The sequence below is a fragment of the Protopterus annectens genome, chromosome 12.part0 (genome assembly GCF_019279795.1).
Source record: "Protopterus annectens isolate FY-2018-M chromosome 12.part0, PAN1.0, whole genome shotgun sequence".
NCBI classification, from domain to species: Eukaryota; Metazoa; Chordata; order Ceratodontiformes; family Protopteridae; genus Protopterus; species Protopterus annectens.
The window spans coordinates 1,139,128,686-1,139,155,494 of NC_056746.1; the positions used below are offsets into that span (position 1 = coordinate 1,139,128,686).

A 26,809-nucleotide genomic window follows, 5' to 3' on the forward strand; every position below is an offset into this window, starting at 1 on the left:
GCTGCATTTAATGGAATGCCTGAACTAAGAAGCAACCTGAGGTTTGTAAGGTGAGTCTGGCATTGAGAACAGCAATGTTGAGGCCTGGGAGACTAGGTCTAGACCATACTTAACAACATGGGTTTGGTAACTGATGGCTCTAAAAGCCAGGGTTCAACTGTAAATCTTTTTTCCCCACTCGGTCTGTCACCTTACTATGTTTTCCTGATGGCGGTAGGAAGGAAGGAAGTTGCCTGGATTGTTTGTCTGCTGAGACAGCAATCAAAGCAGGGTCTGCCATAAGAGGTTTAAGGAGGAATTTAAATTAATCAGAAACTTTGTAGAACCTGTCAGGTCTCTTTGGGAGCGGGTGGCTGAGATTCACGGGGTCTTGGAAGCAGAGGCAAAGGCGTCCAAGTATGCTGGAATTACAGGAGAGATGGCAGAGGGTGAGGGAGATTCCGTCAGCAGGTCAAAATCTCTTTTCTGCACCTCTTGCCACCTTGCTGGTATCCCACTTGAAATATTCCCTCATTTTGGAGAAGGTCTCCCCAAAGGTAATGTCTTCAAGTGGAGAATCCCCTTCCAAAGAATCCTAATCAGGAGAGCAGTATTCCACGGGACAAGCTAGCTTGAGGTATAGTAAAAGGACTCTGAGGAAGAGTTTTCCTCTTCAGTATGAGGTAATAGCATAGGTCCAGCAGAACCAGGCCTAGGGCTCAAGTTTGGAAGGGCAGTAGACTGAGAAGCCATAAGCCTTCGGGCCAAAAAGGGCTGAAATAAGGACTGGGAGAATGCTTGACTAAGGACTGGGAGAATGCTTGCCAGTCGGGCACATCTTCTGTTAGGGAAAATATCTACTTAGACTTTTGCTTTCTTTTAAGAGAAGGAGTCTTGAAAGTTGGAGTAGGCCTAATATCAGACAGGGGTAGATGCACCTTCCTCGTAATCGGACAGTAATACTGACTATTCAGCAAACCTAGTCCGCCCCCCCCCCCCCCGACATCGGAGACAGAAGTCACAGGTACCTCAGAGGACATGTCGGCCGGAGAAGCAAGGGGGGCTTCCAAAGTGGCACCTGCCACAGTTACAGGACCTAACAGACTTTCCTCAACCCCTAGACCAGAAGCTGGCAGGACATCCATACTCAGGGGTGCAGCCTCAGGCCTAACCACCTTAGCCTTTTTTTGGTGGTTCAGATGAGATGGTCGGTTTGGGATCCATACTGAGTGCCAAGCACTTCAGATGCAAGTTTTTGAAGAGTTTAAAGGGTGCAAACGGCAGTGCAGTTTTTTAGGAACAAACGACTGGCATATGGAACTCATTTTGTAATCAAAATAAGCAGAGGAAATGGCTGTCTTTGTGCAGAATTTGATGGCAACACTTAGATTTTCCTTTCCTAGATGACATGGACAGAATCAGCTAAATAAAAGTTATACAGCAACTTAAGCTTTAGTCAAAAGTAAAAAAATTATTCCTCAACTGGGTACTTATCTTTGTTGGAGTCAGTAGCTCAGAGCTGAACGAGCAAGCTGACATTCAACTGCGGCAGAGAAGTACTGAGGTCTGTGTGCAGACGTCACATTTATGGCCGACGGTTTACGGTCCCTGCATGTGATGTCCCACACACCTTCCAGCAGCCAAGCTAAGCTTTTGTATATTAGACGGATGTTCGGGTTACCTGAGGTGAGGATAGGTGGAGGATTCCCAAATGTGAATACTGCAACATGAGAATAGGACATTTTACTGTTCCAAATTGCAACTTAACACTGAAATTTAGACTATTAGCAATATTACAGAAAAATCTCAACTAAGAATTAAAAACCCAAATATTAAATAATCATTGTACTCAAAAAGGTAACAGGGGAACAAGAAAATTAAGCAATTTCTTCCATAGCATTTTAATCAAAGAACAAAAACAACCTTAAATGACCAAGTACATGACATTAAAAAAAATTTGCAAAAGTGAAAGTTATGGATGGGAGGAAAGAAAAGTCAAAGAAACATGCTTACAATGGACCCCGGAAGTGCCCTTTGTAATGGAAATCTCTGCCTCTGGAAGGGCTGTGCCGCCGTTCTCTGCTTCTGCTCCTCTTTCTCTCTCGGCTTCTACTCCTCTTCCTTTCACGATCTTTGCTACGCTTACGTTCCCTGCTCTTACTTCTCTTCCTATCACGACTACGGCTTCTACTTCGACTTTTCTTTTTCCTGTCAGTGGAAATAGAGTTACCTAACATTTGCAAAGCAGCACAAGTACATATGAATAATGTATACGTACATACACAAACACATACCACTTCGGAAAAAATTCAAAGTAAACCTGAAAAATGGAACTTTACTATGCAGCTACAGAACTTTCACTCATGCAAGCACAGTGAGAATACATCCCCTCGACTACAAAAAGAACTAAGAAAACAGTGCTATGTTGGATGAAGTATAGAGATGAATCATTCTTGCCCTAAAACTGCACTTGAATGGATTTCTGTTCCCCCTCAAATGTTCCAAAGGAGAGCACTGGCTCAACGCATCACTTAGCAGGTTGTCAGGTAGAGACTCCACAGCTTTCAAGTTAAACCCCAACTCCATAGCAGCAAAAATAGAAGTTATGTTCTTACCACAACGTTCCATGTTAGTTGTCGTCTTCTCACCTTCTTTCTTGCTGGATGGGTTCGGAGCCGACCTCGGCTCCGACTCGGCCACTCTAAAAGCTCGAGAGTTGGTTCCACCGGCTCGAGGCTGCCCCTATATCCCACAATGCTAGGCGTGAATTACCTCAGATCTCGTTTGTGAGCTAGGCCCAGCTAAAAATACAACCAGAAATACTGGAAAGGGAGTCCACCTCTATAAACAAAGGGAAAGAGGAAAGGTGACCTAAAGCCTGATCCAGGAAAATATGCACCGCAGAGCATATAGCTATAGCAAAGAGGTGGTAGAAAGAGAGGTCATAATCAAACTCCTCCAGGTCTGTCCAGGCCAGGGGGAAGGAGGGTGGGATGCAAGAAAGAAGGCGAGAAGACAACTAACATGGAACGTTATGGTAAGAACATAACTTCTATATGTTAAGTTGTCTATCTCGCCTTCATTCTTGCTGGATGGGACCGCGTCCCTAGCACCTTGTCCCGGGTGGCCTAACGGAACAGACTCTTGAGAACAGTGGTACCAAAGTTAGCTCTATGCCTAGAAGCTAAATCCAACTTATAATGTGAAATGAAAGTGTGAGGAGTAGCCCAAGTAGCCGCTGCACAAATGGTGTCAATAGGCAGTCTGTCTTGGAAGGCTATAGAAGTAGCCAAAGCTCTGGTGGAGTGGGCTTTAGGTTTGTTAGGCAGCTTTTGGTGTCTAATTTCATAAACAATAGAAATCAGATATGTTAGCCACCTAGATAGCGATACCTTAGAAACAGTAAGTCCCTTTCTGCCTACCGCATAAGAGACAAACAGCTGGTTAGATTTTTCTGAATTGTTTGGTCCTATCCAAATAGTACCTTAACTGACGATGAACATCTAGCCAATGCAGTTTTTGTTCAGACCTATTAGAATATTCTGGAAAAAACACAGGAAGGTCAATGCTTTGATTAAGGTTAGAAGCAGAGGCTACCTTAAGTAAAAAGGACGGGTTAGTTCGTAAAGATACCCTGTCTTTGTGGAACAGATATGGTGGTCGAGAGCTGAGTGCATGAAGTTCTGAAACTCTTCTAGCTGAAGTAATAGCTACCAGAAAGAGAGTCTTCCATGATAGCAATTTTAAAGAACAGGAAGCTGCAGGTTCGAAAGGGGGGAGAATCAAAGAACTGAGAACTAAATTAAGGTCCCAAGGAGGAGGAGGATTTCTTATAGGAGGTCTGAGTAGAAAAACTCCCTTCAAAAAGGCTTTGCAAAGCTTGTGGGACATTATGGCAGACTCTGAAATGCCCACATGAAAGTTAGATATAGCTGCCAATTGAACTTTGAGAGTAGAAGGAGATGAACCTGCATGAAAGAGTTTAGCTAGAAAATCAAGAACCATATGGATGGGAGCAGTGAAAGGATCTAAGTCCCTTCCTTGAGCCCAATAGGCAAAACGTTTCCACTTACTCAGATAAATCTTTCGAGTGGAAGATTTGTGGAAGCTATCAAAATATCTCGAACAGAGTGAGATATTTGAGGAAGCCTGGCTAAGGTTGGAACTGGAGGAACCAAGCAGTGAGGTTCAGAGAGGGGAGGGAGCGATGTAACTGACCCGACTGATGGATCAAAAGATCTGGAACTAGGTCCAGATGCCAAGGTTGCTCCAACAGAAATTGATGTAGAAAGGGGAACCAAACCTGTCGAGGCCAGTAAGGAGCAATGAGGATCAATGAGGCCTTCTGAGCGATAGCTTTCTGTATCACTTGAGAGATTAGTGGGAAGGGAGGAAATGCATACAGAAGTCCCCGGGGCCAAACTTGGACTAAAGCGTCTCTGCTGGGCTGGTCTGGTAACGGGAATAGTGTGAAAAAATCTCTGCACTTGCTGTTTTGGGGAGTAGCAAAAAGGTCGCAGCAAGGCTGACCCCACTTGAGAAAAATTTCTCTCACAACAGAGTCTTTCAGAGACCACTCGTGCGGCATGAGGATAGCTCTGCTCAATTTGTCCGCGATTTGATTGGACTTCCCGGGGATGTGCGTTGCTATCAGAAACCGCTGAGAAGAAATCGCCCATTGCCACAGTCTGAGTGCTTCTCGACATAGGGGATAGGACCTGGTTCCGCCTTGTTTGTTGATATACCACACTACAGACATATTGTCCGTCTGGATTGCTATCGTTCCCAAGGGAAGAGAGTCTTGAAAGGCTTGCAACGCTAAAAGCACTGCTCTCATCTCTAGAACATTTATGTGCAAGTGGCATTCGTCTGGTTGCCATGTGCCCTGGACAGTTCTGCCCTGATAATGCCCCCCCCACCCGATCAGGGAGGCGTCCGTTGTCAGAGTAGCAACCGGAGGGGAAGGAACAAAGGGTCTTCCCAATAAGAGCTGAGGGGAAGACATCCACCACAGAAGATGATTATTGCATGTTTGCGTAATCATAATGGTGTGGGACATCGGAAGTTGCTGGTATGACCATTGTGTGAAGAGCATCCATTGAAGGATTCTCATGTGGAATCTGGCTAATGGAAGCAGAGGTATGGCAGCCGCCATAATCCCCAATACTTTTAGAACTAACCTGGCTTTGACTCTGTTGCTGCTGAAGAGGAGCGAGACCAGTTTGTGTATGTCTGTTATTCTCTGATCTGTTAGCCTCGCAGACATGTTGACTGTGTCTAGATTTGTGCCTATGAAGGTAATAGTACGACAAGGCGACAAAACAGACTTTTCGCAATTTATTGAAATGCCTAAATTTTGACAAATGCGAAAGGTGTAGTCCCTGGCCATTAGAAGAAGATGCTTGGTGGGAGCTGTGAGGAGCCAGTCGTCCAAATATGGAAACACCTGGAATCCTTGACGTCTCAGGTGAGAAGCTACCACTGCCATGCATTTGGTAAACACCGGGGCAGTGGTGAGACCAAAGGGCAGGGCCCTGAATTGAAAATGACTGGTTCCCAGCCTGAAGCGGAGGAATCTTCTGGAGCGTCTGTTCATTTTTATGTGACAGTACGCATCCTGAAGGTCTATAGAGCACATCCAGTTTTCCTTTCGCAATAGGGGAAGGATGGACTGTAGCGTGACCATCCGAAATCTTGTTTTCTTGACCGACTTGTTCAAGATACTGAGATCCAAAATTGGTCTCCAGTCCCCTGTTTTCTTTGGAACTAAAAAGAACCTGGAGTAGATTCCGGATCCTTGCTGGTCTGCTGGAACTGGCTGAATTGCTCTTTTTGTAAGCAGCTTTGAAATTTCCAAAGCTGCAAGATCCCTTTGAGCGGGTGGAACATCTGGAAGGGATTTTTTCGATTGGTTTGGAATGCGAACGAAGGGAATGGAATAGCCTTCGGAAATGGACTGTACCCACTTGTCTTGAGTTAGGGATAGCCAGGCTTCTGCGTACAATCACACTCTTCCCCCGACTGCCTCCGAAGGTGGACAGTCGGGCAACACCTCAGGGATGCTGAAAAGGCTTATCGGAAAAGGTTTCTCGAATGCCCTGGTTCTGCGGACCTCCTCTGCCTCTGGGGCGACGTCTACCATTATTGTTCCCTCCTCTGCCTCTGGAGGGGAACCGACTCTGTGCGTCAGGCAAATTCCATTGAGATTGTTTGCGGAACCACATTTTTCCACTTTTCTGGCCTTTGGGGTAAGGTCTAGAAGGAGTAGAAAAACGGACTCCGACGGCAGACAGAGTTTTGCCATCCGTCTCGCACCTAGTCAAGGTTTCTTTCACTTGAGGACCAGAGAGAGATGATCCATCAAACGGGGAATTAGTGAAAGACGTTTTAAAGGGGTCCGCAAAATTGCATAGTCGCATCCAGGCATGCCGGCGTAAGGCGACACCTGTCCCTGCGGCTCTACTCGCTCCATCAGCCGCATATGAAAGGAGGCGCATGGAGGAGTTAGCTATCGAATTCAGGGTAGTCAGCTGGGTGTTCATTTTGTCCTGAAAATCTGCAGCTGTAGGATCCTTCAACATCTCACTCGCTTCCTTGATCAAGTCTCTCTGGAGACGGGTGAAATGGCATAGGTAGTTCAGCGAATGCATTGCGAAGGTCGCTGACTTAAACATCCGCTTCCCATACCTGTCCATAGACCTAGATTCTTTGTTAGGGGTATGAACAGGCACTGAAGGATAAGCTAGTTCCTTCTTGGTGGCAGCAGCTACCACCATAGCATCCACAGAAACACCTTTGGTCAGAAATTGTTTGTCAGTTGGTGCTGTTATAAATTTAGAAGGTCTCCTGGGGGTAGGGTCCACTGAGTCAGGAGCCGTCCAGGCTTTCTTTGCCAACACCTGCATGAGGGGATCAAAGGGGGGGACACCCAGGAGGTGGAAGGGCGAGAGCCAAACGCCTCAAGATACACAAATTCATCCTCCGAAGGGTTAAGGGCTGGCCAATTTCCCCTCTGTTTCAGGATCTCTAGAATGTCCGCAAAGGAGACATCTTCAGAAGGGGAATGGGGGGAACCCTCGGAATCCTCTAAATCTGTGTCAGAGGTGACAGACTCAGGTGAGTCCATGTGCTTCCTCTTACACTTTCTCTTCCTAGGGGGCTCCCCTGCCAATTCAGGAGGCCTCGAAGAGGATGAGATCCCCACAGGGGATTCTTGAGGAGCTGGCTCTCTGCGGTCTGGGATGAGGGAGTGAGTAGACATAACCTGAGGCACCGAAGAGGGAGGGACGGACGGAGCCGACTGTGGAGTTGAACAAGGTTCCAACACACTCCGCATGACCTCGAACGCACCCCTGTCAGGCAGAGCCAGAGGTCCCCGCTCCGAGAAGCTGAGACCCTCCCTCGGCACCGACAGAGATGGCTCCGAGGCCGATGTCGGAGCCGAACTCACCAGCGCCGAAGCACCGAGAGGGAGAGGGGGGGTCGGACAAGGGTCCGATGCCACTCACCCCCTCGGAGCCGACGAGGGAAGTCCGGCGCCGAGATTCTTCAAAAGAAGAAATCTGAGCCGACGACGAAGCCGAAGACAAATGTATCGGCTCCGACGCTACCACAGTCTCGGTTCCGAGACGCCCCGGCTCCGAGCTCAAAGGAGTCGGAGGAGGAATATTTAGAGGAATAGGCTGAGGCATCGACTGATGAGTCGGGCTCTGAAGCATTTGGGCCAGTGCCTCGAACTTTAGAAGGCGACTCACTACCCTCTGGAGGTCATGATCCGAGAGCCTCGATGACCTGGAGGAGTGAGATCTGTGGCTCCGTTCAGACAGCAAGGGAGACGCTGGAGCCGAATGAATGGAGCCAAGGGATGGTGACCTCGACCTTTTTCTAGATGTTGGCTCCGATGGTCTGATCGGAGCCGACCCAGGAATCTCCAATACCTCGGCTCCGGCCGGAGCCGAGGGAACCACAGAAGCTGTAGTCAAAGACTCATCGGCTCCAGTCGGAGCCGATGTAGCAGTAGACTTCGAAGCCTTAGGCCTCGACTCAGATGCTGGAGTCGAGGTCTTAGGAGTCTTGGAAGGTTTTCCCGAGGTAGCAGATAGGGAACCTTCAGGCTTAAGCAAACCCCTTAGTATGAGTTTGTTTTTCCTTTCCTGCAGGACTCTAGGGCTGAAGCCATGGCATACAGCACAAGAGTCCTGCAGGTGTAAAGGTCCCAGGCAGTACACACAAGAAGTGTGACCGTCTGTCAGAGACATTTTCTGACAGCACGAGTCACACTTCTTGAAGCCTGAGACCTTTGAATCCTTGGACATTTTCAAGGAACCGAAAGTGTAACCACACACAAAAAACACACACACTGATTACACTGTCAGAATATTAATTTAAAGCTATTGAAAAAGTTAGCTTATATAGATATAAACCCTTACCAAAACACATACACACACTGTAAGGGATGGAAGGGCCTGAAGGCCTAAGGAAAGAACTTATTAGTTCTTGAAGAAAGGGGCTGAATAAGGGTAGAAAGGACAAAAAAATCCACTACACTAAAGGTAAAAGAGAAAAAACTAAACTAAAGGGAGTTTAAACAGTTATTAGACTAATCTAATTAAAACTGACCTGGAGCCGGTAGAAAACAACCTCGATCGCTGTAGCGGCAAACGAGATCGGAGGTAATTCACGCCTAGCATTGTGGGATATAGGGGCAGCCTCGAGCCGGTGGAACCAACTTTCGAGCTTTTAGAGTGGCCGAGTCGGAGCCGAGGTCGGCTCCGAACCCATCCAGCAAGAATGAAGGCGAGATAGACAACTTAACATCAAACATTACCACTGCACTAGATCTATGAAGTTTGTGTTATCTGCTGCTGTCTCTCAACATCTACGAATTTGTCCCACCCCACTTTCTTCTATTCTCATATTCAGGAGAACAAAGTACAGTTGTGTACACTTAACATAAATGTAGATTTTAGAGTGTATTCACTGTTGCAGTGATCACATTTGGATTACCTGCCAGCAGGTAGCCCACAGCCGGCCTGAATACCAGAGTCTTGGATTCCTGCGTCGGATGCTATTTCCCCTTCCATGACGTCAGGTCGTCAGAGGTATAAAACATGCAGCCAACATGACATCAGTTTTTCTTGCCCCAGATGTCAGGTACCCCCACAGTGGGAAGCAATTACATGTTATGGTACCCCTCCAACAAAAAGCAGATACACCAGAAAGCTTAAATACACCAAACAAGAAGGAATGTTAGAGCCAAGAGAAGTCAATGGGCTGGAGGGAGGGTAACCAGGAATGCAACAGTGAATACACTTGAACATCGACATTTATGGTAAGTCTAACACAACTGTACTATGTTCTTAGTGTTTCACTGCTGCAGTCATCACATTTGGGTTGATTCCCAAAGCTAAGGAAGGGAGGAGGAAGTTAGAGATCATTAGGGGCAGCTATTAAGCCCTGCAAGACTGCAGTGGCAAAACCAGCTCTGGAATTTAGAAAAAAAAAAAGCATGTGGTAATGCTTGGTGAAGGTACGTACAGAGCTCCAGGTAGCAGCTTCTAGGATGTCCCTGGTGGGGAAACCTCTGAGAAAGGCTGTAAAGGTAGATGCAGCCCTGGTGGAATGTTCTTATCCCCTGTGGGTAGTTTTCCATGGTGCTTATAGCAGAAATGAATGCAATGGGCTATATCCACTTGGAAATGGTTTGCTTTGAAATGGCCTTCCCCTCTGCCCTTGCAGCAAAGCCAACTAGCAGCTGTTGAGCTTTTCTGAGAGGCTTAGTCCTGTCCAAAAAAAATCTAAGTTGTCTGTGCACGTCCAGAGTGCAGTATTCGTTCTTTGTTTTGCAGACTTGGGAAAAAGGTAGGCAAATGAAGTAACTTTTTAAAGGCCACACTAGACACCACCTTGGGCATAAAAGAAGGATTCGTCATGAGGGAAACCCTGTCTGCATGGAAGATAATGAAGGGCTCCACTGCCATGAGGGCCTGTAATTGACAATTCTTGCTGAAGTGATGGCTAGAAGGAAGGCTGTTTTCCAAGAAAGGAATTTCAACTCTGCAGATGCAGCTGGCTCAAAAGGAGGGAGGAGTGAGCTTTTCCAATACAAAGTTAAGGTCCCAGGCTGGAGTAGGGGCTCTCCTGGGGGGTCTTAAATGTTTGTCCCCTCTGAGGAATTGCTTTAGCAGGGGGTGAGAAGATGGGTGGTTCAGAATTATTGTGCTGAAATGGCAGAGGCATGAATTTTAATAAATGAGAAGGATAGGCCCTTGTGGAGCATTTCTGTTAAGTACTGAAGAATATGAGGTAAGCTGGGCACTATTGTGCCCATCTCCCGAGTCTGGCTCCAGGAACAGTATATTTTCCACTTTTCAGCATAGGATTTTCTAATACTAGGCCTCCTTGCCTCCAGAATGACATCTAGCACCTGCTTACTGAGGGATGCTATTGGAGAGCTCAAGGAATTAGCCAGGCTGCAAGGTTCAGGGTTTGAAGCGGAGGGTGCAGAATCTGGCCCACCTGCTGGGACAGCAGGGAAGGGGTCTGTCTGAGGCAAGTGCCATGACTCCAGCTTTGTCACACTGCACAAGAGGGGGTACACACCAGTGCTGGGGTGGCCAGTCTGGTGCAATCAGTATAGTCCTTGGTTTATCCCGTTTGATCTTTAGCAAAACATTCGAGAGGAGAGGCAGAGGGGGGGGGGAGGCATAAACCGAGAGGCTTTCCCAAGTAAAGGACAGGGCATCCACTTTCCAAGCTTGACCGTGGGAAGTCCTTGTGCAGAATTTGTCCAATTGGTAGTTCTGAGGGGAGGCAAACAGGTCCATCTCTGTGATCCCCCATTTGTTCAAGAGGTTGAATATTTTGGGATCTAGTTTCCCATTCGTGTGGGTCCATGAGATTTCTGCTCAAGTCGTCTGCCAGTGAATTTAGCTTGCTTGGCAGGAATTGTACTTGTAGGTGTACTTGGTAGCTCAAGGCAGTGTTCCACAGAGCCATGGCTAGTCTGCAGAGAGGGTACAAGTGGGTTCCCCTGCTTGTTTATGTACCACATTAACTGTGGTGTTGTCTGTCTTTACCAATAGCTGTCCTGGAAGAATACAGTCTTTGAAGACTGTCAGAGCATTCTGTACAGCTAACATTTCTTTTTCACTGATATGCAGGTGCATCTGCCTCGGGTTCCATTTGCAATGAATGCACTGCCCTGCCATGTGAGCCCCCCCATGCATAGTCTGATGAGTCTGTTAGGGTTTGGATGACAGGGGGTAGAGTGAAAGGGAGTGCCTTGTTGTGGTAGCAGGCCTCAGCCCACCAGAGGAACTCTAGTCTTCATACAAGGAATGATAGAAAATCATTGTTTCCAGGTCCGGAAAATGTTGACACCATAGGTTTTTAGATAACACTGGAGTTTCCTCATATGCAGTCTTGTATATGGAATTACTAGAATGCAACAGGCCATGAACCCCAGAGCTGCAATATTTTCCTTGCAGACAGCTGGGGTTTTGTGGCCAATAGTTTGAAGTAGGTTGTCAAATAAACTTGTTTCTCCTGAGTGAGGAATGCCATCTGGGAAGTTGTGTTCAAGCTTGCTCCCAGGAATACAATCTGTTGGCAGGGTACTAGGTGAGATTTCTTTTCGTTGATTGTGTACCCCAGTGAGGTTAGAAGTTTCTTTACGAATGTCAGGTGGTGTGATAGCAAGCCCTGGCTTTCTGCCTGAATTGGACAATCGTCCAAGTATGGGCAAATTTAAATATTTCTCTGCCTGCAAAACGCAATGGCTGGAGCTAGTGAACACCCTGGGCGCAGTAGATAAGCCAAAGAGAAGTGCAGAGAACTGAAAGTGCATGGAGCCAGCCCTGAAATGTAGCTATTGTCAGCAGGATCCTCTTATTGAGATGTGCAGGTAAGCTTCTTTTACGTCTAGGGTTGCCAGACGGGCATCCTTGGCTAGCACAGGAAGAAGCTGTTGAAGAGTTAATATTTAGAATTTTGGAACAACCAGAAAGGTGTTGAGAATAAACAGGTCCGGGATAGGAAGACAAAAGTAGTCTTTTCTGGGTACCAGAAAAAGTCGAATAAAACCACTGTCCTCTTTGTTCTGTTGGGACAGGTTGAATAGCTCTGATACTGAGATGAGAGAAAAACTGCTGTTGGACCTCCACACACTGATTTGGGGGTAGGTCTGGCCAACTATTTGGGGTTGGTAGTGTGTGGATGTGGAATATGTATCCTTGGGAAACTATGTTCAAAACCTATTTGTTCTGGGTAATGAGTTTCCAGTTTTTTGCATGCAGGGCGAGCTTTCCTCCTAAGGGACCATGTAGTTGAGTAGGGCTTGGAAGGGTTAAGGTTAAGAATTGTGCCATTTCTCTGAAGGAGGGTGGGTTACTACTCCCCGCTTTGGAAGTGAGAGCCCCTCATTGCTTAGATCTGTGCGTAGCCTGAGACTGTAGCCTAGGTGGTCTGCTGTTCTTGTGTTTGGACTGAGAAGGCCTGGAAAGTACCAGCTCTTTGAAGGCCAATGCCTACTGAATCTGGGAGGCTGTACTTAGAGGAAATTTTTAACACTTTGCATAGATTTAGCTTTTTCCTCCATCCTTTTGAGGACTACTTCTGCTTTGTTGCCAAAAAGGTGGTCTTGGTTTAAGGGAGCATACAGTAATTTAGTTTTAACGTGATCTGGCAAATTTTGTTCCTTATGCCAAGCATGCCTTCTAAGTACAGACCCAGTGACAGCAGCTCTGCAAGTTGCTTCTAAAGCGTCAAAACCACATTGCAAAGTATGTTTACCAATTTGTTCAGCAGAATGCATTAAATCTAGCAATTCTGTGTGTTCAGCAGAGTCAGGAATCAATATAATTTTCTGTTTTAGTCACATAATACGCTGCTGATACTTCAACATATGAAACTGGCAATTTAAAGCCCTAATGGCCAAAGTAGCAGGTGTATACCGTCTTACCCCATCTGTCTAAATCTCTATCAGAAGGGGTAGGAATTTTGGCAGCAGTAGCCTTAATGCCTTTTGGTCCTTGGAAAATGGTCTCTGGATCCGCAGAAGGATTCTTAAAGAGCAACTTGTGAGAGTCAGGTACTCTATAGTACCTGCCAGGTTATCTGGGAGCTGGATGCAAAGTGTTTGGGGTAAAGCTGTATTCCAAGAAAACATCTACAATGTCCAGAACAGGAGGGATAGATAAAGGTCTGCTTTGAAGCAGGAGTAAGAATTCCCCAAGTCTCTTTTTAGATTCAGACTAATCCTGGCTTTCCCAGCAGAAATGCTCCCTAAGAGCATGCAAGGCTTCACCGAAAGAAAAATCTTCTGGAGGGGAAGCACAGGGAATGGAATCCTCTACATCAGAATCCTCATAAGTAGATGAGGGCAAATCCTGTTAATCAGAAAGGAGCAGAAATATCAGATTCCTGATCAGAAGAATCAGTAAGAAAATCAGTTCTACGTCTCTTGGTCTCTTAGAGGGGGAAGGCTGGCTTCCCCTAATTAAGGTAATAAGGTCTTTAGCCATTCTAAGCATTTGTTGTTGAGGTCTATGGGCATAAGCCTGCAATTTGGTCTGTTTTCTAGACGCAGTGCGAGTTTTTGGCCTGCGGGATTCAGAACTTCTGGATGGAAACGATGGCGTCTGTTTAATATGAATGTCTGTAGGCCTGAATACACCCGCAGAAGCCGGTGCCTGCGCAGCGGCTATGGACCCATCCAAGAGAGAGACATCCACAGGTTCCATAGTCAAAGAAGCATCTCGCGGCATACCGAACTCTGAATGGGTCTCAGTAGAGGCCTGCGGATCTGAAGTAGCAGGTATCAAGGGCTGGGAAAGCGTCTCCCTGAGTACCTGCGGACTGGCAACTAGCTTAATGGAAGCATCATCAGCAGTTTTGGACTTATGTGGTCTGTCTGTCTTTATCCTTATGTTTTTTCAGAAGATCAGTAGTCAGATGGCTTAAAGCCATTTCGGAGTAAGGAGGTAGAGTACGAAAGTAATTGGCTGCAAAAATAGCCTGACTAATAGTTCGGGTGTTGAACAAGGCACAAAACCGACAGCGAGGGATGTCGTGGTCTGGGCCTAAACAAAGGATGCATTAAGAATGAATACCTCTGAGGTATTTGCTTTCCACAGGTAAGACAATTGTTTCCTTTTACTGACATCGGCTGAAGAAAGAAAAAGGATCCCCAATGGGGTCCTTATCTTTTTTGAAGACTTCAGGTCTGAAGCTTAAAAACGAAAATAAGAGACGGCCGACCGGTACTTGCGAACTGCTTCTGCTTCGGACTCCGCTCAGCAAGAAAAGCTGATGTAATGGCATCGGCTGCATGTTTTATACCCCTGACAACCTGATGTCATGGAAGAGCAACAGCATCTGACGCAGAAATACCAAGACTCTTGTATTCGGGCCGAAAGGGCCAACTGCTAGCAGATAACCCAAGTGTGATGACTGCAACAGTGAAACATGATGAACACCATTTGTTAACTATATGTAAGGAAGTAATGCAAACTACAAAAACATGATGAAAGAGGACTGTGGACTGGGAATGTAGAGTAATACTAAAAATGGAATGAATGTTAAGCATGTACCTTGTGTTAATGTTCATGGCAATTCTGATTTTGCAAAATACAGGGATCAATCAAAGACTTGTTATTTTTGTGCAGAGAGTGATCATTTAATCAACGAATGTGTTAAAAAGATATTTATTTGGTAACCGAGCATAAAGCAAAAAATGTAATTTAAAGTGCGAAAGTGGCAATACTGGCCATTCATGGCTAAAATGTTAAATGAATGAGCAACAAAATGAAGTTATGAATTAGACAGAAGAATGTGTTATACAAGTAATTTACAAAAAACGCAACTAATAGAGACGTTGTATAGTAAGTTAAAATACAGTTGTATACACTTACCATAAATGTAGATGTTAGAGTGTATTCACTGTTGCAGTCATTACATTTGGGCAATCTGCTGGCAGGTTGCTCTCAGTCGGCCTGATTAACAAAGTCTTGGGTCCTCCGTCGGTTGCTGTCCCTTCTTCCATGACACCAGGTCATCAGGGGTAAAAAAACATGCACCCAACGCCATTACATAAGTTTTTCTTAACCCAGATGTCAGGTGCCCCCCAAATGGGGAGCAAAAAAAAGAAATTATATATATATATATATATATATATATATATATATATATATGCACCAAAAGGGCTTTTAAGCATAGTGAAAGTAGAGGTATAGCCAGAGAAAAAAAGGGGGCTGGAGGGAGGGTAAAGTGCAGTTGTGTACATTTACCATAAATGTAGATGTTCGAGTGTATTCACTGTTGCAGTCATTACATTTGGGTAATCTGCTGGCAGGTTGCGCTCAGTCGGCCTGAATTCCAAAGTTTTGGGTCCTGCGTCGGTTGCTGTCTCCTCTTCCATGTCGTCAGGGGTATAAAACAGGCAGCCAACGCCATTTTCTTTAAATTTTTCTTGCCCCAGATGTCAGGTGCCCCCCAAAAGGGTAGCAAAAATATATATACATGCAACAATATAAACTTTTCCTTCATCTACAATCAAATACACCACAAAGGCTGTAGAAAATAGTGAAGGAAAGAGAAACTCCAGAATAAAAGGGGGATGGCGGGCGGGTAACCTAGACTGCAACAGTGAATACACTCTAACATCTACATTTATGGTAAGTGTACACAACTGTACTATGTTCTTCGTGTTTCACTGTTGCAGTCATTACATTTGGGTAGAATCCCAAAGCTATGAATGGGAGGCTGGAGCTAAACTGCATTAGGGACGGCTATAAGGCCCTGCAGAACTGCAGTGGCAAAGCCTGCCCTGGACTTAGAGAAGAGACGCAAATGATAATGCTTTGTAAAAGTGTGAACTGAACTCCAAGTAGCAGCTTCTAGAATGTCTTTGGTTGGTACCCCTCTGAGACAAGCTGATGTAGCTGCAGCCCTGGTGGAATGAGACCTAATGCCCTTGGGCACCGGTTTACCATGATGTAAGCAACAGAAATGGATGCAGTGGCTTATCTGCTTTGAAATAGCCTTTCCCTCTGATCCTGCAGCAAATGCCACCAGTAGCTGCTCAGTGTTTCTTAGAGCTTTAGTCCTGCTCAAATAGAATCTTGGTTGTCTGTGTACGTCCAAGGAATGCAGAATCCGCTACCCCTTGTTCTGCGGATTTGGATAAAAAGTTGGCAGATGAATAGTTTGGTTAAGAGCCACACTGGAAACCACCTTGGGCATAAAGGAAGGATTGGTCCTGAAGGACACCCTGTCTGGGTAAAATATGATAAAAGACTCCACAGCCATGAGGGTTTGTAGCTCTGAAACCCTTCTTGCTGAAGTAATTGCCAGGAGCAAAGCTGTTTTCCATAAGAACTTTAGATCTGCAGTAGCAGCTGGTTCAAATGGAGGCAGGGTGAGCTTTTCCAAAACAAAATTGAGGTCCCATGCAGGAATTGGGGATCTTCTGGAGGCCTTAAATTTTTGGCCCCTCTAAGATACTGCTTTAGCAAAGGATGAGAAAAGATTGTTGGCTCTGTGTTGTAATGAGCCGCGATGGCAGAGCCATGGATTTTTATTGATGAAAAAGATAGGCCTTTGTCAAGCATCTCAGTCAAGTACTGTAAAATCTGAGGAATATTTGGCTCTGCTGTGTCGGTTCCTTGTGCTTGGTTCCAAGCACAGAATCTCTTCCATTTATCAGCATAAGATTTTCTAGTACTAGGCCTTCTGGCTTCCAAAATGACATACATCACAGATTTACTGAGAGATGTTGTTTGAATAACTACATCATCAGCCATGCTGCCAGGTTCAGTGTTTGGAGCTGATCGTTTTGCTGAAACAGTAAGGGAGGTATTTGAGGAGAGTACCAAGCTGGGAATTGAGACATATTCCTTAGGATTGGATACCAGTGTTGGCGGGGCCAGTCCGGGGCAATTAGTATCATCTTTGGTTTTTCTTGTCTGACCTTTAGTAGGACCTTGGGAAGAAGAGGCAGAGAAGGAAAGGCATAAACTGATAGGTTTTTCAACTGAAGGATAGGGCATCCACTTTCCATGCTTGTCTGTGATAAGTCCTTGTGCAGTATTTGTCCAGTTGATAATTCCGAGGAGAGGCAAATAGGTCTATGTCCGGGCTCCTCCATTTCTTTATCATGCTGAAGACTTGTGGATCTAGTTTCCACTCGTGAAGGTCCATAAGGTTTCTGCTCAAGTTGTCTGGAAGAGTATTTTGCTTTCCTGGAAAGAACTGAGCTTGAAGATGTACTTGGTAAGTCAAGGCTGTCCCCCACAGTGCCATAGCTAGTCTGCAAAGGGGGTAAGAGTGTGTGCCCCCTTGCTTGTTAATGTACCACATAACCGTGGTGTTGTCTTGTCTTTATCAGTAGTTGTCCTGGATGAAAGTCCTTGAAAGCACTCAGGGCATTTTGAACAGCTAACATCTTTTTGGTTGACATGCAGATGCATTTGTTTTGGGGTCTATATGCCCTGAATGCATCTTCCCACCAGGTGGGCCCCCATGCATAGTCCGAGTCTGTAGTTAAGGTTTGGCTGGCAGAATGAAAGCCCGTCCATGTTTTGGTGACATGCCGTTGCCCACCAAAGAAACTCCTGTTGCAGACAGGGAATGAGAGGAATCATTGTTTCCAGAATGACAATGTTGACTCCATAAACATTTTAGGTACCACTGTAGTTTCCTCATATGTAGTCTTGCATATGGAATCAGTAGAATGCAGGATGCCATGAACCCCAAAGCCTGCAGAGTTTGTCGTGCAGATAACCGAGTTTTTGTTGCCACCTGTTTGAAGTAAATAGTCAGTTGCCTATGTCTGGCGTAGGGAAAGCCATCTGGGCAGTTGTATTCAAGCTTGCACTCAGGAATGTTATCTTTTGAGAGGGTACCAGTTGTGATTTATTTTTGTTTATTGTGTACCCTAGGCATGTTAGACGCTTTTTCACAAACGCCAGATGCTGAAGAAGAATGTCCTTGTTCTCTGCTTGAATGAGACAGTCCAAGTAAGGATAGATTTGTATACTTCTTTGTCTGCAAACTGCAATTACTGGTGCCAGGCACTTTGTGTAAAGACCCTGGGCATAGTAGATAAGCCAAAGGGCAGTGCAGAGAATTGGTAATGCATAAAGCTAGCCTTGAAACAGAGGTATCTTCTACACGATTCCCTTATTGGGGATATGCAGGTATGCCTCATGTCTAATGTCACCAGCCAAGCGTTCTTGCCCAGCATGGGCAGAAGCTGCTGCAAAGTTAGCATTTTGAATTTCGGAAAGTCCAGGAATGGGTTCAAAATTGATAAATCCAGTATTGGGCGGCAGGCCTGGTCTTTTCTGGGTACCAATAACAGTCTTGAATAAAACCATTGTCCTTTTTCCTGTTCTGGCACTGGCTGAATAGCCCCCGAATCCATGAGGGACGCAACTTGTTTCTGTGCCTCTGCCCATTGATTTTTTGGCAGATCTGGCCAACCATTTGCAATTGGCAGAGTGTGGAAGTAAAATCTGTATGTTTAACACCCACTTGTCCTGGGTTATTAACTGCCAATTTTGAGCATAAAGTGCTAATTTTCCCCCTGAGGGTGCTGCCAAAAGACAAGTGCTTGGTGATTTGCAGAGGGAAGTCATTGAGACTATTTACTGTACGGTGGCGCTTTATTTCCTCCAGATTTGGAGGTAGAAGCACCCCATTGCTTTGACCTGTAAGAATCCTGTGACTGGTATCTAGAACCTTTAGGGTGCCTGGATTTGCCCCGTGGAGCTCTGTCGGATACACGAAAGGACCAATATTTTGTAAGCCAGTGTCTACTGAATCTTGGTGGCTGCACTTGTAAGAAGTCTTTTACAGTTTGCATAGACTTAGCTTTGTCTTACACTTTCTTTAAAACCTCTTCTGCCTTAATACCAAACAGAATATCATGCTGTAAAGGTGCAGCCAGCAATTTAGCTTTAACATGATCAGGCAAATTTTGCTCTTTTAGCCAGACATGCCTCCTAATCACAGATCCAGTAACTGCAGCCCTGCAGGAGGCCTCGAAGGAATCAAAACCACATTGCAAAGTATGCTTTCCAACTTGTTCTGCTGCATGCAATAATTCCTGCAATTGTTTATTTTCTGCACATTCAGAAATCATAATTTTCTCTTTCAGTAATCCCATAACATTTTGTTGATACTTGAGCATATGAAACTGGCAGTTTAAGGCCCTATATGCCAAGGTTGCAGATGTATAAACCTTCTTTCCCCATCTATCCAGTACCCTGGAATCTCTGTCAGGGGGTAGGATTTTTTGCTGTTGAGGCCTTAACACCTTTTGGACCCTGTGAAATACTTTCAGGGTCAGCAGCAAGGTTTTTAAATAAAAAATTGAGAGTCAGGAACCCTGTAATATATGTCTGGCTTGCTAGGAGCCGGAGGTAAGGAGTCTGGAGTCAAGTTTGACTCCGAAAACACATCATCCACAATGTCTAAAACTGGAGGTATGGATAAAGGCCTATGCTGAGGGAGAAGAAAATCCCTAAGCCTCTTTTTTGATTGAGAAATCTAGTCTCCACCAGTGAAAATGCTCCCTCAAAGTACGCAAGGTATCCCCAAAGGAATAACCTTTAGGAGGAGATGCAGATGGGATAGATTCCTCTGCATCAGAATCCTCATAGGGTGGTATAGAAAATTCCTGATCAGAAGAGGAATCGGAAGAAATAGAAAACTGATCTGAAGATTCATAATCAGTGTCTTGCCTAGGCCTCTTATCAGGAGGAGGTTGGGAACCCCTGATCAAGGTAATTAGGTCTTCAGCCATTTTGATCATCTGCTTTTTGGGCATAGAGGCCTGTGCACGTGGATCATGAGTCGTTTTTTTAGCTTTAGAAGTTGCTTTTGTCTGATTTTGAAGCTGGCGTCCGTTTTATACACAAATGCTGTGGCCTGAAAAAACCCTCAGAAGCCGGTGGTTGCTCAGCGGCTCCGGACCCATCTGAGGGAGAGACATCTGCGGGTACAATACTTTGAGAATCTTGCGGAGTGCCGGACACCACATGGGTCTCGCTAGAGGCCTGCGACTAAAGTAACGGGTATCAGGGGCTGCGAAAGCACCTGAGTACCGGTGGACCGCGACTGGCTTAGGAGAAGCTTAGTCGGTTTTGGACCTCGAAGGTCTGTCTGTCCTTTTCTTTGCGTTTTTTGTGAACTCTGGTAGTCTGAATGCTATCAAACGACATTTCAGGATAGTTAATCTGTTTCCAAAATATTTTGAAGCAAAGATATACAGACGCTTAATAATGTGTTGGTTAAATCTAGCACAAAACCGATAGCTAGGCACGTTATGATCAGGGCCTAGGCAAAGAATACAGTATAAATGGAAATCCTTATGAGGTATTTGCTTCCCACAAGTAATGCAATTATTAACTTTTACTGACATTGGTATGGAGCAAGAAAAAGTTTCCCCAACGGGGTACTTAGCTTTAGTGAAGACTTCGGTTCTGAAACTCTAATTCGAAAATTTCAGGAGTCGGCCGACCGGCACTTGCGAACTGCTTCCGCTTCGGGCACCAAAAAAAGACTAAAGAAAATGGCGTTGGCTGACTGTTTTATACCCCTGACGTCATGGAAGAGGAGACAGCAACCGACGCAGGACCCAAGACTTTGTAATTCAGGCCGACTAAGGGCAACCTGCCAGCAGATTTACCCGAATGTAATGACTGCAACAGTGAAACAAGAAGAACATCCAGGGCTGCAACAGTGAATACACTCGAACACCTACACTATGTTCTTCGTGTTTCACTGTTGCAATCGTTACACTTGGGTAGATTCCCAAAGCTATGGTTGGGGTGGAGGGAATTATACAGCATTACGACAAGCTATAAGGTCCTGCAGGACAGCAGTGGCAAACCCAGCTCTGGATTTAGAGAAAAGTGGTAAGTGATGATGCTTGGTGAAAGTATGAACTGAACTCCAGGTAGCAGCTTCTAGAATGTCCCTGGTAGGAACGCCTGAGAAAGGCTGCTGAAGTAGATGTGCAGCCCTGATGGAATGAGATTTGATCTCCTGGGGAATAGGTTTTCCACGGTGCTTATAACAGAAATACAATGGCTTATTCATTTAGTAATGGTTTGCTTTGAAATAGCCTTCCCCTCTGCCCCTGCAGCAAATGCTACCAGCAGTTCTTCAGATTTTCTTCGAGATTTAGTCCTGTCCAAGAAGAATCTAAGTTGTCTGTGTACATCCAATGAATGCAGAATCCGCTCTCCCTTGATCTGTGGACTGGGAAAGAAAGTTGGCAAATGAATGGACTAATTAACTCATTAACCCTGAGTACAGTCACATAGTGCCTCTGTGCTTAAACCAGAGTGTGCTATGTGATGGTAGTAATTGTAGGATGTTACACCAGAGTGCCTTCCACAACCGCGTGAAACTTTAGTCATAGTGTTGCTACACTGTGAAAAAATAATTTGAAGTACCACCTGAACTTTGTCAGTTACTTTCTCAACTTTGTTTTCGCTGTGGAGTTGTGATGGGTATATTTGACGTTTAGGAGAAAATCGGCTCACCATGCACACTATACACTTCTTATCACAGCAAGCCAATTCTCATAGCATCTTTGGCATGTAAGCTTTTTTTTTTCATTTGCTGCTGTACTTCCTAACTTGTAAGCTTAACTCTCCCTTTTACGATAGTGACGTTCCTGGAGTTAAAACTACTGAATAAATCACAAATCAGTACTGTGCACTGTTATACTAAAAGCGTACACACACAGCTCGTTCAGAAACATGGTTTTGTACAAGAGTTTATCACCTTTTATTAATAAATGCTCACTCTGCATTCCTTGAGACATTGGAAAATATAAAGGTCCTTCCCAACACCATAATCTTGGGTGATTTCAACTACCCTGGTATAGACTTGGCGAAATACCAATGTTCCAACTCCTATGCTCAGCGATTCATAGAATTTATAAATTCAAATGCCCTTGAACAACTAGTATGTTCCCCCACTAGAGGGGACAACATATTGGATTTAATCATCACAAATATGGGCGCCCAGTGTACCACACCCGTTATCACTCCCTCCTTGGTCAGATCCGACCACAAACTGATCACCCTGGACATCCACACCCCTCCACCTCCCCCAGTCAAAAAAAACAGTCAAAAACCTTTCCAAAGCAAACTTCAAACTACTTGCATCCAAAGTGGAAAGCTTCACTATTCCCTTGCAGAAGGATAATGATATCCAGGATGCGGAATCCTACACCAATGCACTCTACATGCATATTCAGGATTGCATGGACCGTGCTGTCCCAAATAAAACCAAGACTCCTTCCCTCAAGCAAGAAGAAACTAGTCTGGTGGACCCTGGCCATAAGCAAACTTTACAACAAAAGGAGGAGACTTATACAAAAAAAAGGCCAAATCTCAAGTAGAAAAATCATCCCTGATAAGCATTAGTAAGAAATTGAGGGCCCTCATCATCAACTAAAGCTAATTTTGAAAAGAAAGTTGCCAAGGATAACCATAAGGCCTTCTATGGCTACGTCAAAAACCTAAATGGCAATGCTCAGGTCTGTTCTGAGCTAGTACAAAATGGAACAAAATACAATGACCCTTCTGACATTGCCAACATCTTGGCTGACAGGTTCAGTGCAAACCCCCCCCCCCCTCACCACCTACAGGGCCTATTACCATTCCAGGGGATTGTGCAAGTCCAATTACTACTGATACGTTGGTTAACAAGGCTCTATCTAAAGCTAAAAACACTGCCTCCATGGGACCATATGGTGTCCTAGGCTGTGTAATACGCGAGCTCCAAAAGGAATTAACCCCGCATCTTAATACCCTGTTCAGTCTCAGCCTCTCCACAGCATATGTGCCCATAGAATGGCGCACGGCAACAGTGGTCCCGCTACACAAGGGTGGGGCCACAACTGACCCTGGGAACTACCGACCAATAAGCCTGACCAGTCTGATCTGTAAGGCTATGGAGCGAATCATTATGGAACTCATAAATGAAGAGATTGGGAACCTCCAGTCACTGGACTCCACACAGTTCAGCTTAGTCAAGGGTAGATCATGCCTCCTGTACCTGGTGGATTTCTTTGAGACAGTTAATCAGGCTACAAAGGAAAGGAGGTACACACTGCTTACCTTGACCTTGCTAAAGCATTTGACACCATTCCCCATTTGGGTATTATTGATAAGCTCACCAGCCTGGGCATAAACCCTTATGTCACAAGATGGATCGCAAACTGGCTCTCAGACAGATCCCATAAAGTAAGAGTAGCGGGATCTATGTCCGAATCCAGACCAGTAACGAGTGGTGTGCCTCAGGGCTCTGTCCTGGGGCCCCTCCCGTTTGGCATATACTTCTCAGAAGTACAGGCAAGCATGGAAGGGCTAAGTTTGCGGACGACTGGAAACTGGGTGCTGTAAGAGAGTCTCCGGCCGACATGGAGATCCTCCAGAAGGGCCTAAATGAGACTGATGCATGGTGTCAAAGACATGGTCTCTCAAGCTAAATGCAAAAAAATGCGTAGTAATCCCCTTTGGAAAAAACAGAGTACCCACAAACTACAACACAGGAGGTAATCCCCTGAAATCTGAAGAAATAAGGGATCTAGGGACCCAAGTACATAGCCAGCTTTGCCAAAGTGGTTAGAAAATCCTTCTATGTGACCCATCTGATCATGAAAGGGTTCGCATCAAGATCGAAGGATGTAATGGTGCCCCTTCTACTCTTCCCTCATCAGACCCATTATTGAGTACAATGCACCAATTGGAATGTACCTGGCTAGATATCTCCAGCAGCTGGAGAGACCACATAGGTACCTAACCAAGAGAATTACTGGCCTCAAACAGTTGCCCTATGCAGCACGACTGAAAAAGCCAAAACTGTTATCTGTTGCATACCGCTTTCTCAGAGGCGATCTCTGTCTAACGTACAGAGCCATATCCAACCCAGAATTGTTGAACATGCTGCACCTTAGCAAAACCAAATCTACTAGAGCTACACGCTCTAGGGATATAAACCTCAACACAACAATGAATAGAACATGCTGGAGGGATAGATTCCCTTCGCAGAGACTTCCCTTACTATGGAACAGGGTCCCGATCTACACAAGACAGAGCCCCTCACTATCACTCTTCAAGAGGAACCTTGATGAGTGGATGGTTAAAGTTCACACCGGGGATCACACCAACAGCACTACTAGATACGGGCCAAGGGTACTAGCTGCTAGTACAAGGGTCTAGGGAACTACTAAAGGGGCGGTGAATACCGCACAACGTGGCTGGGCTAATATATGCCTTTGGGCAGACAGCTCAGTACCAGCCTATGAACCTATAATAATGTTCCCAAAATATGAACAATTTCCTTCTAGGATAAATAACAAGCAACGTAATTAGAACAGACTGCTCGTCTCCACATGAAAATTATATAGAAAACAGCTAAACGCAGGTTCATTAAAAGTAAAATACTGATCAACTATCAATTCAGTCCAAATCTTCTGTACTTGCACCACAGACTTAATGAATGTATAATCTGTTTTGGCACTGAGGCATGGCTGTTAATCTTTTTAAGAGCTCAAGTGAAAAAAGGGAAGGCACAGCTCCACTCAAATGAAAAGTCCCAAATCTAAGGTAGCATGCAAACTATCTGGTGCAGAACTCCAGAGCCATGCATTCTGCCCATGCACATTTTTTTTTTTTTTTTTTTTTTTTTTTTACACAAAAACCAGTTTACCCCCAGAAGTGCACTAATGCAGTTACTTTTGAGGAACGTACTGCATTGAGAAATAGAGTAACTGACAGGTACAAGATTTAGAGGAAGGTCCTTGTCATGGCTGGTCTCTGCTCCTCGAGTGGACTGTGGTGCATACATTCTGAAATAATCATAATTGGTGGTCCCTAAAGTCATGCCATATCCACCATCAGCATACAGCGATCATTGCTGACATGTACAGAATCATATCCTCGCCAATAGCATTGCTGGGGGGGGGGGTGAGGAAACTGTTAACGTTAAACATTACTTCGCAAGCACATGCCAGGAGCCGAGTGAGAAGAGACTTTACTGACATTATTTCAGTTTTAAGCTTTACTGGTCCTTAACCCAGTAACAGTCCAGCATACTGTTATGTTCAACATTTCATTTAGATGGTTAAGATCATGTGCTAGATTGTCTATCAGAACCAGGCAGTTATCTTCAGAGAGACACATTCTTGTATCAACTTCTGCGAATTCCGATTGTTTAAATACTGTACAGATATATTTTGCCAGAGCTCTGTGGCCAAAACTAACAGGCTGGCGAACAAACAGCCCTGAGGGAGTACCTTTTGACATGGAAAAAGGGGAAGATAGTGATGTGCTAGACAGAATGACAAGTGTTTGGAGGGCCTGTAGAAAAGGGCTGGAGTCTGCCGTTGTTTTCATTCTGACCCCATGTAGCGGCATTAGATAAAGCCAAATGATTCTTCTAAATGTACCATAACTACTATATAGTATAGGAAATCTTCTACCCTGCAAATTGCCTCGGTCTTGTTTACCTTACTCTTTTGCCTTGAACTTTTAAGTAAAAGTCCTGGAAGTAGCTGTTTAAGAACTGAATGTGTTTAGTTTTCCTTCATCTCTCATAAGGTAAACAGCCAGTTTAATCTGGCACTGCTTTAACCACTAGGCCAAAAACTATCCAGGTTTGTCCCTTATAGCTTGTAGTTTGCATGGTAGCTATTTGTAAATAAATGAGGCTTTTTTTATGTAATGCTAGCATAATATTCCAACTTTCTTTGTAGTAGAGGCAGTAGAGTAATGGAACTCCTGCCACCAGAAATAAAATATCTTACCAGATATTTATTCAAGGAGGGCAGGTGAAAGTAAGGAGGACTGGCTGTAACAAGGTTAAAGTACAGTTTTGTACCTACCATAAATGTAGATGTTCGACTGCTAATACAGCTGCAGTCATAACAGATGGGGTTATCCTGCTGTCAGGCGGGTCCTCTGTCGGCCGAATTCCAAAGTCTAGGTCCGGCGTCGGATGTCATCGCTTCTTCCCTGACGTCAGTGCGGCAGGGGTATAAAAGAACCAGCAGACGCCATTTTCTTCAGTTTTTCTTGCCCCAGATGTCAGGTGCCCCCAGAAGGAAGGCAAAACATAAAATTATGTAGTAATGCAATGCAATATAATCAAAAAACAGTAGACGCAAGCAAATACACCATAAAAGAATACCCCAATCAGGTTGTATGAGGAGTTGTCAGCCATAAGGCCTGTGCCAAGAGGGGAAGGAGGGAGGGAAACCTGGACTGCAGCTGTATTAGCACTCAAACATCTACATTTATGGTAGGTACAAAACTGTGCTATGTTCATCGTGCATACAGCTGCAGTCATAACAGATGGGTAGAATCCCAAAGCTAAAAAAGGGGTGGTAGGCACTAAGTGGAACTAGGAGGCGCAAGGATGCCCTGCAAGACTGCAGTGGCAAAGCCCGCTCTAGATTTGGAGTATAATGGGTAGGTAATAGTGATTGTAGAAAGTATGTACAGAACTCCAAGTGGCTGCTTCCAAAATATCTTTGGTAGGAACCCCTCTGAGGAAAGCTGCAGAGGTAGCTGTGGCCCTTGTGGAGTGAGATCTGATGCCTGTAGGTACAGTTTTACCATGAAAAGAATAACAAAAGCGTATGCAGTGGGCTATCCATTTTGAGATAGTCTGTTTGGAAATAGCCTTCCCTTGAGCACCTGTAGCATAGGACACAAAGAGTTGCTCTGATTTTCTGAATGGCTTTGTTCTGTCCAAATAATAACAAAGCTGTCTGTGAATGTCCAAGGAATGTAGTAGTCTCTCC

General features: G+C 45.1%; 1 protein-coding gene across 1 annotated transcript in view; it reads right to left on the reverse strand.

Moving 5' to 3' along the window:
• The window catches only part of RBM39 (RNA binding motif protein 39), a 1,247,463-nt gene that overhangs the window by 942,795 nt on the left and 277,859 nt on the right, over positions 1-26,809 (reverse strand). The window contains exon 4 of the mRNA XM_044090163.1: positions 1,993-2,187. Coding sequence (XP_043946098.1) covers positions 1,993-2,187 — 195 coding nt within the window. The remainder of the gene's footprint in view (positions 1-1,992; positions 2,188-26,809) is intronic.